Source organism: Stegostoma tigrinum, chromosome 1 (genome assembly GCF_030684315.1).
Source record: "Stegostoma tigrinum isolate sSteTig4 chromosome 1, sSteTig4.hap1, whole genome shotgun sequence".
Classification (NCBI taxonomy): Eukaryota; Metazoa; Chordata; class Chondrichthyes; order Orectolobiformes; family Stegostomatidae; genus Stegostoma; species Stegostoma tigrinum.
The window spans coordinates 3,883,815-3,896,361 of record NC_081354.1 but is presented as its reverse complement, the minus strand read 5'-3'; the positions used below and the strand labels follow the sequence as shown (position 1 = coordinate 3,896,361).

Genomic DNA, 12,547 nt, shown 5'->3' with positions numbered 1-12,547 from the left:
GAAAGAACTGACCCCAACCGAGTGTTGCAGACTGGCGCACTCCAAGGTCCAGGGCTACGTGCTGAGGGACGCACTAAAGCTTGGGGCTTCCGCCGCCAAGGCGCGGTGGGGAAAGACCACCGTATGAGCCCCCTCGTCCAGAAAAGGGAAAAGAATCCTATCTGGTAACTGGGCCCAGCTGGCGCCTTCCCCAACTGGTCAGGGGGCCAGCGGGGACTGTGCGGGGTGGCAACTGCCGGGGCGGTTTCTTTGCTTTGTTTTTTTTTCTCTGTTTTGTTTTTTTTCCTTTAGTTGGTGTACGTACCCCCCGGGTAACCCGGAGTGGCTTGCATGACTGGGTAGGTGTATAAATGTTTTATTTTTTGTACATTCTATGAATAAAGTATATTTTTTTCAAATAAAAAAAAGGTGACGAAACGTCTGAAAATGAACCTTCCAGCTCAGCGAGCAAACTCACATCCAGAACTTCAACCTGAGCTACAAATCTTCTCAAAACTTGCTAACAGAGAGTTTGTGTAAATGTGAGTATGAGTGTTTGTGTCCCTGTGCTTGTCTGGTGAGAGTGAGATTGTGAGAGCAAGAGACAGAGCGAGAGTGAATGTGAGTGCAGTAAATGTGAGTATGGGTATGACTGCATGTCCCTGTGTGTGTTTGGTGTGAGTGAGTGAGTGAGTGAGTGTGTGTGTGTGTGTGTGTGTGTGTGCGCGCGCGCGTGTCTAAACACAGCAGAAGCATAGACTCACACAGGGTCTACTGGAAATATGGAACTCTACACCTCTCCAACATCATCACCGCGCCCCCCCCCATCCTCAAACCACAAAACAAACAAACAGTGAGGACTGGGGTTCCACTGAAAATTTGAAAAACTGAGGCAGATTTTTGGTCGGCAACACTAGTAAGGGTCAATGAGTGCCACTGAATCAGTGGGATTCATCCATGCTCTAATTGAATTTGTATCCAAGTAGCTAGTTCTCCCTCTATTCTGTGTGATCTAACCTTGCTGACTAGTCTACCATGAGGAACCTTGTGTCTCACCAAGGTCTGTATGGATCACATCCACGGCTCTGCCCTCATCAATCCTCTTCGTTACTTCTTCGAAAAACTCCATCAAGTTCGTGAGACACAACTTCCCAGGTACAAAGCCACGTCAACTAACCCTAAGTTCTGTTTCTGTTTTCTTTTTCACACAGAGGGTGGTGCATGTATGGAATGAGCTGCTAGAAGAAGTAGTGGAGGCTGGTACAATTACATTTAAAGGGCATCTGGACAGGTGTATGAATGGGAAGCGTTTAGAGGGATATGGGGAAAATGCTGGCAAATGGGGCTAGATTAATTTAGGATATCTGGTCAGCATGGACAAGTTGGACCGAAGGATCTGTCCCTGTGCTGTACAGCTCTCTGAATGTCAGAATTGGAACAAGATGGAAAGTCTACCTTTCCTCTTTGACTGACTGGAATCTCTCTTTCCCTGTCCTTCAGCTCTGATTGATGGCCAACTGTGGCTCAGTGGCTAACACTCTCACCTGCTGAAACCAAAGGTCGTTGGTTCAAGTCCCACTTCAAAACTTTGGACATATACTCCAGGCTGATACCTCACTGCAGTACTGAGGGAATACTGCACTGTCAGCAGTGTCACCTCTTAAATGTTAAAATAAGCCTCCAGCTGCCATCTTGGCTAGATGCAAGAGAAAGTCAATGGAGTTATCCCTAGTTTTCTGATCAATATTTATCGTTAAACCATTATTGCAAAAACAAAGTGATCTGGTCATTATCACACTGCTGTATGTGGGTGCTTGCAGTATGATAATTGGTTCCCATGTTTCCCAATGTTACAACAGGGACCGCACTTGAATGGCTATGACAGGCTTTCAAATGGACTGCAGTTGTGAAAGGTGCTACATAAATGCAGTCTATTTTCATATGTTATGGACGGTCCAAACTGATTGAGGCCAGGATGGACATAATCACATTTGTAAGAGCCAATCGATGATAATGAAGTAAACCAAAACCTGAAATTAGGCTTTAATTGTCTCCAGAGCTTTGAATAGTCCCACAGGTAACAGCTTTCAACCCAGTAAGGAGAATTTCGATGAATGAGAGGTCAAATTTAAACATTTAAGAATCTGAGAGAGTTGGAAGGGATAAATACCAAGAATCTGTTGGCCCTGGCTGGAGAGGCTGAAACTGGGGGCCTCAGTCTCAGCGTAATTTGAGACTGAGATGAAGAGAATTTACTTCACTTAGAGAGTTTTGAACCTCTGAAAGTCAGGGAGCTGTGGTGGCCAATCGAGTACATTCATTGCTGAGACAGAACAACTTTTGGGTGCTGGTGAATCAGTGGGTATGGGAATAGGGTGGGAGAATAGATTTGAAATGGAAGACTAGTTGTGATCCTATTAAATGGTGAAGCAGCCACACAGCCTACTTGTCTTCCAATTTCTTAGGTCATTATCCTTTGAAATAGGCAAGCTTTATAATGGGCTTATTGAAAGCCACTGGCTCCAGGCTGTCAGTCAGTTGTGTTTACCGAACACATCTACTACAGCTCACAAATCTCTCAGGTTGGTGTTAAAGCTTTTTTTACTGGGTAACATGATCCTGGTCTCTTGTGTTTAATAGACTGTTATTGCTTTGCAATCAGTCGCATTGAGAGGGGACAGAGTTTTATTGTTGCGAATAGGTGAATTATAATTGAATATCGCTTCCTGCATGAAGAATTATCTTTCCTTGTAAACGGCCCGATGCTGTTAAATTGAGGAAATTATCCTGTCAATGGGAGTCTGTTTCAAGCAATTTAAAAGAAGTCCCAATGTATGAAAAGTTAATTAAAAGTTTTGTTGGGGGATTACCCTCTACATGTTTTCGGGCTGGGAGAGGATCTGTTTCTACAGGAGAATGACTAAAAATATCCCAAGACCTTGGCTCCTGGATTTTATTTTCAATTTAATTAATAATAACAAATCACACTGTCTTTGTAATTAGTGTCTTTAATGTTGTAAAATAGCTGTATAAAACAACTTGAGTTTATGATAACAAAGTGTGGAGCTGGATGAACACAGCAGGCCAAGCAGCATCTCAGGAGCACAAAAGCTGATGTTTCGGGCCTAGACCCTTCATCAGAGAGGGGGATGGGGAGAGGGGGAGGCGGACCGAAGATGGATAGAGGAGAAGATAGGTGGAGAGGAGAGTTTGTTTTTAACTGCATAAAATGCTCCAAGATATTTTACAGACACATTACCAACAGAATTAGACAGTGAGCTACTTAAGAAGTTGTTAGGCAAGGTGACCAAAGCTTGGTGCAGCAGACAGCGCCAAGCTTTCACAACTGAAAACAGCAGAGGGCTAGCTGTGTGCTAGGGCCAGGTTTAATCTAGTGTTCGCTGCGGCTGGAAGGGGATCAGGGGTCAGGTGGGGAGTGAGGGGACTGGAGGTGGTGACAGGGCAGGGTTACTGTTGAGTTCCTTGTGTTTGAAGAGGTGAATGTATGGGTCTCCCGGTCCGGAGCTGAAGACCCGAGCAGCCAACCTCATTCAGGTGTGTTCTAATAGATCCTAGCCTGCCAACCAAGGATATTGGAGATCAGGGTGGGAAGGGAAGTGTAGGCATAAACCATCTTGTTGAATCATTAGGATCTGGTGAGGAGGTGGGGGGGGGGGGGGAACTCACTGAATGACTGTGAATCATTCGTCTCTTCGTCTGAGTTGGGTGGGGCACTATGTATTTGGTGCACAATGTTCTGCAGGGAGCAAGCAAAACACTGTACAAACATCCAAGGAACTGCAGGTGCTGGTAATCAGAAACAAGAAGAGAAATTGCTGCAAAAACTCAGCAGGTCTGGCAGCTTCTGTGCAGAGAAAGCAGAGCTAAGGTTTCAGGTCTGGTGACCCTTCTTCAGAACTGTAACATGTATGCAAAGCATGATATATGAGTCACTGCAGCTGGATGGAGATAGTTTGTTCATGTTTAAAGCTGCTTTTGGATCAGCTTCTAGAAAGACTACACCTGACTGTTTAAACATTTTAGATGTTTAAACTTTCACTTTACTATACCCCTCATGATTTTATAAATCTGTTTATAAACCCCTCAACCTCCCTCACTCCAGTAAAATAAAGTCCCAGCCTTTCCAGCCTGCCCTTATTAGTCAAACTCTCCATTCCCAGCAACACCCGGTAAACCTACTCTGAATCATTGAAGGCAGTCACTGTTTCTTTTGGGGGAAGGTGTGGGCTACCATTCTTTCTGGCCTCCATTCTTTCACCATTGGCAGCCATCTGGCCCCTACTAGGAATTCTGGGATTTGAACTTCTTGTCTTGAACCTATCTGCTTCTCTCTCTCTCCCTTTCGCTCCCTGTATAAGGGCATTGCTTTGACTAAGCTTTCACTCACCTATTCATACTATTTCCTAAAGTGCCTAGTTGTCAAAATTTGCTGGACAATACTGCTGTCAGACACCTTGAAATGCTTCAGCACATCAAAGATGCTTCACAAATGCAAGTTGCTACCGTGATGTAGACTAGCTTGCTTTCATTCTAACAAATCTTGGAAAAACTTTTTTTCGTATTTTAGTGGAGGTGGTTCTATGCTCCCAGCCTCGCTCGCACGGAGATTAGACACTACACCTGTCCAGTTTGTTTCAGATTGCTATATGCACCTTGTGAATAACAATGAGGAAGCAGATCACCACTGCAGGTCACCTTGACAAGCAGATGCTGGTATTAGTTTGTTTGAATCGCAGACTGATTCAATGTAGGATGGTCTGTAGTTTAATCTGAATCACTTTTTAAGTACCAATTTCATTGCCCCCTGTGATTCTAAATGTATTGCAATTCATAGTATTTGGAATAAAAGGTTAAATTAAAAACGGTCATGAATTTATGCTGCAAAAAACAAATGAGCAATGATCTGATTGTTGCTGGGGTAATTCTAGAATACTCTGAATAATGCATTTACTTCATTATCATAAAAATATCTGTATTTCCTGCTGTCTAAAGCCATAAATTTTGCAGTTGCCTTGTGTATTGGGGCTTTAGAGAATGCAGTATTCACCTGTTCACCAGGAACTGTTAGCACATTACATCATGTCTTCAGCTATGCACCTGTTGGTTTAGGTTGGTCACATTATGCTTATGTTATGGGACGTACCTGAACCAAGGCGAGACTCCAATTACACTATGATTCATCAAAGGATGAGCTCATGCTTAACCCTCTCTTGTGCTTAGAGGTAGGCTAGCCCCAGCTCACAGAATCACAGTTCCACGTACGTGATCAGATGTAGCCCACACCTACCCCCAAAAGAAACAGTGACTGCCTTCAATGATTCAGAATAGGTTTACCAGGATGTTGCTGGGAATGGAGGGTTTGACTAATAAGGGCACGCTGGAAAGGCTGGGACTTTATTTTACTGGAGTGTGGGAGGTTGAGGGGTAACCTGAAACAGATTTATAAAATCATGAGGGGTACAGTAAAGTGAATAGCAAGGCTTTTTTTTCCTTACATGACAGAGTTCAGAACCAGGGGGCACATTTTTAAGGTGAAAGGAGAAAGATTTATAAATAGCCATGTGGTGCAATTTTTTTTCAGCAGCAAATTGTCCGTGTGTGGAATGAACTCCCAGAGGACGTGGTAGATGCAGGTACAGTTACCTTTGTAAAGACATTTGGATAAGTATATGAATAAGAAATGTTTGAAGGGATATGTGCCAGGAGGAGGCAGGTTGGACTAGTTCAATTTGGGATTATGTTCGGCATGGACTGGTTGGATCGTAGGGTCTGTTATCATGCTGTACGACTCTGAGTGGATACAGCTAACAATGAAAACAGCCTTACAGGTTGCTCACAGTTTTGGTAGGATTTTATTTCACTGCTGCTGGGCTACATTAAACAGTTGACAATTCAGGTAGCAATATGTAGCATACTTAAAGTTACAAACAATCTTAAAGCATAATGTACCCTGCGTACCCGAATCTTCAACAACTTTCCAAATTTCGTTACCAAATATTTGTAACAATGAGGCTTTTAAAGCTCAAGTTAACGATTAAAAACAAACAAATGGAGAGTACTAATGACCATTGATTCTTGTAAATACTCTCCTGCTTTTAAGATATCAGTTTTAAAGAATTGTACACTGTAGGAAAGGTCCAACAACATATAAAGAATGAACAATACTAGGCCACTCAGCCCTTCCAGACTACTCCCCCATTCAATATGATCATGGCCGATCTGATTTTAACCTCAACGCTACATTCCTGCACATCATGAATTATCTTTCATTCCCTAGGTCATCAAAAGTTCGCCATCCACTGCCTTTTGAGGAAGAGAATGCGAAAGACTCACAACCCTCAGAGAAAAGTATTTCCTCATCTCTATCTTAAACGGGCGCCCCCTTATTTTTAAACTTTGACCCATGGTTCTAGACTGTCTCCCAAGAGGAAACACCCCTTTCACATCTGCCCTGTCAAGTCCCATCAGGATCTGAAATGTTTCAATTAAGTCACCTTTGGGTCTTCCAAGCTCCAGAGCATACAGGCCCAGCCTGTCTAGCCTTTCCTTATAAGGCAATCCACCCATTTCGGGGATTAATCTGGTAAGCCTTCTCTGAACTGCTTCCAACACATTGACATCCTTCACGGGACAGATCCAGTGTCACCAATGCCCTGTAGAAGTGAAGCATATTCTTGTACTCAGTTCTCCTCACAATGAACACGCTATGAGCTTTCCCGATTACTTGTTGTACCTGCAGACCAACCTTCTGTGATTCATGCATTAGGGCACCCGGATCTCTCTGCACCTCAGAGCTTTGCAACCTCTTAGCATCTAGATAATATGCTGCTTTCTTTTATTCTTTCCGCCAAAATGAACCATTTCTCACTTACCCACATTATACATCATTTGCCAGATCTTCACCCACTGTCTTTCAGCTATATCTTTTCATTCTTAAACTATTCAAAATGACACCGGACTGTGGCGATAGTTTTCATTGTGTTTTACCATGCTGTTCATTGTAGTGTAGTACAAGTGAGAATAAATCATCATTCTCTAATGTGTGTACCTAATCTTAATTCTTAATACGCCCAACAATTGCTATGGATTCTATGTTAACAAGATCTTTTCAAGAATGAGAATTCAAAACTACTTCTTAACTAAATAAAGAACTTGTTTTGCATCGCTACAACTTGAAAACATCATTATAAAGGAGACACTTTCTGAAGCACAATTAAGACTCTAAATACGCTCAAAGTTAACGATCAGTTATTCTTTTTTTGTAGAATCTTAGGCAATTATGAAAATTTCTTGTTCTTCATCATTTTCAAACAGATGGACTGACAGTTCTAATTGGCGTGACAAACAGCAACTTACTTTTAAATAGTGCCTCTAAGCATCATAAATCATCCCAGGATGCATGATTGGCACATCATAAGGCACAATCCACCAGACAGTGAACTAGGACAGGTGACTGTCATAAATGTCAAGAGGAAATTGGTGTTGTTGAGGTGTTTTGTTGGGCGGTAATGCCTGGATACAGGGCCCAGGCAGCTGAAGGGACAGACACCAACTGTGCAACGACTAAAGTTGGGGGGTGCTGAAGTGGCCAGAACTACGGCAGCACAAATATCAACAAGGGCTTTGGGCTAGACAAGGTTCCAGAAATAGGGAGGGGCAAGACAATGGCTGGTTTTGCACAAGAGGCAATGAGTTTTGGAACTGAGACATTGCTGGACCTGAGGTAGGTCAGAGAGCGCCAGGGGTGATGGCGGAGCAAGATGGGATGCCAGTTAAAATATTACATAGCTTGAATGTTACTCAAAAAGTTGCTTCTCAAGCTTTTTGTTGTGCACTCATCAGGACAAATGCAAGAAAGCCAAATTTTGATGATGTAATCAACAGGAAAAAAGGGTGCTGATTGGTTGGCACATTCACCCTGACTGACTGTTGCACTGCCATGTGGAAAATAACAGGCAATTATAAGATCTAGTGTAATTTAAAAAATGCCAGGCTTGAACATATTTGTTTTGTTTACAGAGGTCTCTGTGTAGGAATGCATCACTTCCAGCCTGTGTATTTGAGCCTCAGCATGATCATTTTAAATTGGTCATTAGTGTAGCTATTAGCACATGCTGAATTATTCAGCAAGTGCTCCCTAATCTTAGAATCATATCTATCAGTAGATGTCTTGGGTATTTTATTATACATACTGCGAACAGCCAAAGGACTGTGCTGTTTCATTTAATTATCCAGTGTTGGGAAAAATGATCCATGGTCTCGCAATGACACTGAAATTCATACATGACTCTGCTCAACATTGGGTGACCTTACATAGGTTTATAAAATCATGAGGCACTTACATCGGGTGAACGGCCAAGGTCTTTTCCCCACGGTGGGGGAGTCCAAAACTAGAGGGCATAGGTTTAAGGTGAGATATAAAAGGGACCTAAGGGGCAGCTTGTTCACGGAGAGGGTGGTGTGTGTATGGAATGAGCTGCCAGAGGAAGTGGTGGAAGCTGGTACAGTTACAACATTTAAAAGGGAACTGGGTGGGTACATAGATGGGTTTAAGAGGGATATGGCCAAATGCTGGCAAATGGGGCTAGATTAATTTAGGCGGGTGGTGGATTTTTATGGTGAGGCTGGGATTGGAGCAGAGGGAGTGGAGGGCTGCACGTTCTGTGGGGGAGAGCTTGCACTGGGTGATTAATGTAGTAGACTAGAGAGTAGATTAATTTAGGATACCTGGTCAGCATGGACGAGTTGGGCCGAAGGGCCTATTTCTCAGCTGTACATCCCCATGACTCTATCTCACCCAAAAGACAAGGTTTAACATCTCCCCTTGGGCCACAAGCGACTATCCACTGGGTCGCCATTCAGATCCTCCACATCAAAGTGCCCATGTTCAGGTGAGCTGGGTAACAAGTGGGTTACCCAGCTGCAGATATAGAGTCAGAGAGTCCATCGGCCCATCCCCTGCACCTGGGATAGTACTCCCCACCCCCACAGTCATCAGCTCACATTCTCCACTTGGCAACAGTTGACCTTGACAGGGAATGAATGACGCTGGTCACCTTGAGCGGTAATATTTTAAAGTCTCCCCCTTAACTTTCCCTTCTGTATCCCCTCCCCTCCCTCACTCTCCACCCGCCTCCCAATTCCTCTCACCTTTCAGTTTGTGACTGTACTCTGTGCGGTCAGACTGAGTCCTCCTCAAAGTGCCGCATCTCTCTTCGTCGTCAGCAGGCGCCGTGTTGGGAATGATCGTGTCAGTGCGGCGCCGCTCCTGGATGTACAGCTTCGGTTTGAAAAAGCCCAGGTTTCTGCGCTTGCCAGGGGAGGCAATGCTGGGCTCCATCGCCCGTGTAGCTGGAGAGCTGTACTGCGGAACACTGCCTCTTCTCTCTCTCTCTCTGTGTGTGTGTTACCTGCCCCAGTCTCTGGGACTGGCTGGCTCCTCCCAATGCAAACTCCCAGCAATGGGATCTCCTGCTGCTCCCAACGTGGGGCTGCGGCATTTCACTTTCCCAAGTGTCACACATTTCAACTAAATCCCTTCTCAGAGAGAGACAGGCGGTGTGGCTGGGGGACTAAAGTTTCCAAACAGGAATAACGAAGGCTCTTGTCCTGTAAGGATAGAAACTATTTGCCCTGGAAGGAAGGTTCGGCGACTGGAGGGACATACAGGAACGGGAGTCGGTCGTTCGGCCCATCGAGCCCGTGCTGCCAGCCAAAGTAAGGGGAGCAGTGAGTTACTGCGATGTGGCAGGTACTCAACTTTAAAACGGCACCTTTCGAAAGGGAGTTGCATGTGTTCTAAACAGGGGAAAACACCATAAAATCCCGGCGAGGGGATAGCAAGAACTGCCGATGCTGGAGTCAGAGGGAACAGAGTGTGGATCTGGAGGAACACAGCAGGCCAGGCAGCATCAGAGGGAACACAGTGTGGATCTGGAGGAACACAGCAGGCCAGGCAGCATCAGAGGGAACACAGTGTGGAGCTGGAGGAACGCAGCAGGCCAGGCAGCATCAGAGAGAACACAGTGTGGATCTGGAGGAACACAGCAGGCCAGGCAGCATCAGAGGGAACACAGTGTGGAGCTGGAGGAACGCAGCAGGCCAGGCAGCATCAGAGGGAACACAGTGTGGAGCTGGAGGAACGCAGCAGGACAGGCAGCATCAGAGGGAGCGCAGTGTGGAGCTGGAGGAACACAGTGTGGGGCCAGGCAGCATCAGAGGGAACACAGTGTGGAGCTGGAGGAACACAGCAGGCCAGGCAGCATCAGAGAGAACACAGTGTGGAGCTGGAGGAACACAGCAGGCCAGGCAGCATCAGAGAGAACACAGTGTGGAGCTGGAGGAACACAGCAGGCCAGGCAGTATCAGGATAACACAGTGTGGAGCTGGAGGAACACAGCAGGCCAGGCAGGATCAGAGGGAACACAGTGTGGAGCTGGAGAAACACAGCAGGCTAGGCAGCATCAGAGAGAACACAGCGTGGAGCTGGAGGAACACAGCAGGCCAGGCAGCATCAGAGAGAACACAGTGTGGAGCTGGAGGAACACAGCAGGCCAGGCAGCATCGGAGAGAACAGGAAAGCTGCCATTTCGAGTTGGGACCCTCCTTCCAAAAAGCCCCGCTGTGTGGAAGCAGGCAATTCAGCCCATCCAGACTACCCTATCCCTGCATTCCCCACGGCTAGCACAACTATGCTGTACTTCCCTGGGCGCTATGGGTAATTTAGCATGGCCAATCCACCTACCCTACACATCTTTGGACTGTGGGTGGAAAACCACACAGACACGGGGAGAATGTGCAAACTCCTCACAGACAGTCGTCCGAAGGTGGAACTGAACCCGAGTCCCTGGCGCTGTGAGACAGCTCTGGCCCTGTCAGCGGGTCAGCACAAGCATGAAGGCTGAATGAACTCCTCTTATGCAGTTTAATTCATGTAGTGACCAGCCTGGATGTGTATTGCTCTGCCTGAGAGAGTGGGGAGAGCACATTCAACTGAAACATTTCGAAGGGATTTAGATGGATCTGAAAAGGAAGGCTTACAGGGAAAGGACTGGAGGTTGGCAGCAAGTGAGCTGTTTGTTCTGAGAAAGTAGGCCAAATAGCCTCCCTTCTTGCTGTAATGATCCTCTCTGACTCTGTTCATAATTATTTTGTTTTTCTTGAACCCTGAAAGTAGTTGGAACGCTCCTTTTAGGATGAAGAGCCAGGTTGCAGACTGCAATATGAACCCAGCCCTTATTCCCATCCCCTAACAGCCCCTGCTTAAGGAAGATTCCAAAGTTTATCTTTACTTGGGCTGAACGTACTCACAGAGTGAAACACTGAACTGATTGATTGATTTATTGATTTATTGTCACAGGTGCTGAAATACAGTGAAAAGCTTTGTTTATGAGCAATACAGGCAGATCAGAGCAGGCAAGGCGGTACAGATCAAAAAGACTTAGACAGAGGCACCGGTTACATAGCACAGGGCGTGCGTTGGGCGAGATAACCTTAACAAAAGCGGCATTATTTGAGGCTAGAGAGTCCGTTACTCAGTCAGATAAGGGCCGGAAAGAAGCTGTTCCCGAAAGTGCTGGTATGTGTGTTCAGGCTTCTGTATCTTCTGCCTGATGGAAGAGGCTGTAGGAGAGCGTTACCAGGGTGCAATGGGCCTTTGATGTTGGCCGCCATTCCGCGGCTGCGAGCCATGTAAACGGAGTCCGCAGATGGAGAGTTGGTTTTTGTAATGGTCTGGGCTGTGCTCACCACGTTCTGTAGTTTCTTACAGCCCTGGGCAGAGCAGTTGCCCTACCAGGCCGTTATACACCCAGATAGTTTGCTTTCAATGGTGCATCTGTAGGAGTTGGTGAGAGACCTTAGGGACATGTCAAATTTCCTGAGCTGCCTGAGGATGAAGAGGCGCTGTTGTGACTCCTTGACCGTTACATCTATACGGGAAGTCTAGGACAGGTCGTCAATTATCGCCACTCTGAGAAAGTTGATGGCCCTCCACCCTCTCATGTATAAACACCACAGGGTGATTAGGGGTAGATTACAAATGGCAGCCTAACGAGTGACGCCCATTACCCATCAAGAAAATTTTTTTAAACCCTCAGTGGGAATCAGGAGGTTTTTATCACCCATGGGGTAGGGGTCAAACGGGAGCCCAGAGTGTGCATTCTGCGGGGAACAGGCATTTCCCCCAACTGGCCAATTAATGCTTGGGGGGGTGGAGCAGACTTATCATCCAATAGGGATTGAGGATTCAGGGCAGTTGTAGGCCATTCAGCCCCTCAATACTTCTCTTCCAGTCAATAAGACCATCAAATCAACATTCCCACTTGGCTTGACAACTTTTCACTTGCTTAAGACCCTGCGACATTGCAACAGGGATGGACTATTCCACCATTGAGTCTACTCGGCTTTTTATGGGATCATGGCTAAGCTCATAATTCTCAACTCTACTTTCCTGCCTTTTCCCCATAACCCTTGATCCGCTTTCTGATTAAAATGTTGTCTACTTCAGCCTCAAATATACTTAATGACCCAGACTCAATGGCCTCTG

The 12,547-nt window shown here is 45.7% G+C and overlaps 1 protein-coding gene across 3 annotated transcripts in view; it reads right to left on the bottom strand.

The window, feature by feature from the left end:
• The window catches only part of arhgef38 (Rho guanine nucleotide exchange factor (GEF) 38), a 79,702-nt gene extending 70,314 nt beyond the window's left edge, over positions 1-9,388 (bottom strand). For all 3 annotated transcript variants that reach the window (XM_048537663.2, XM_048537671.2, XM_048537682.2), the window contains exon 1: positions 9,151-9,388. In XM_048537663.2, coding sequence (XP_048393620.1) covers positions 9,151-9,340 — 190 coding nt within the window. In that variant the 5' untranslated portion in view covers positions 9,341-9,388. The remainder of the gene's footprint in view (positions 1-9,150) is intronic.
• Positions 9,389-12,547: the final 3,159 nt, after the last annotated feature.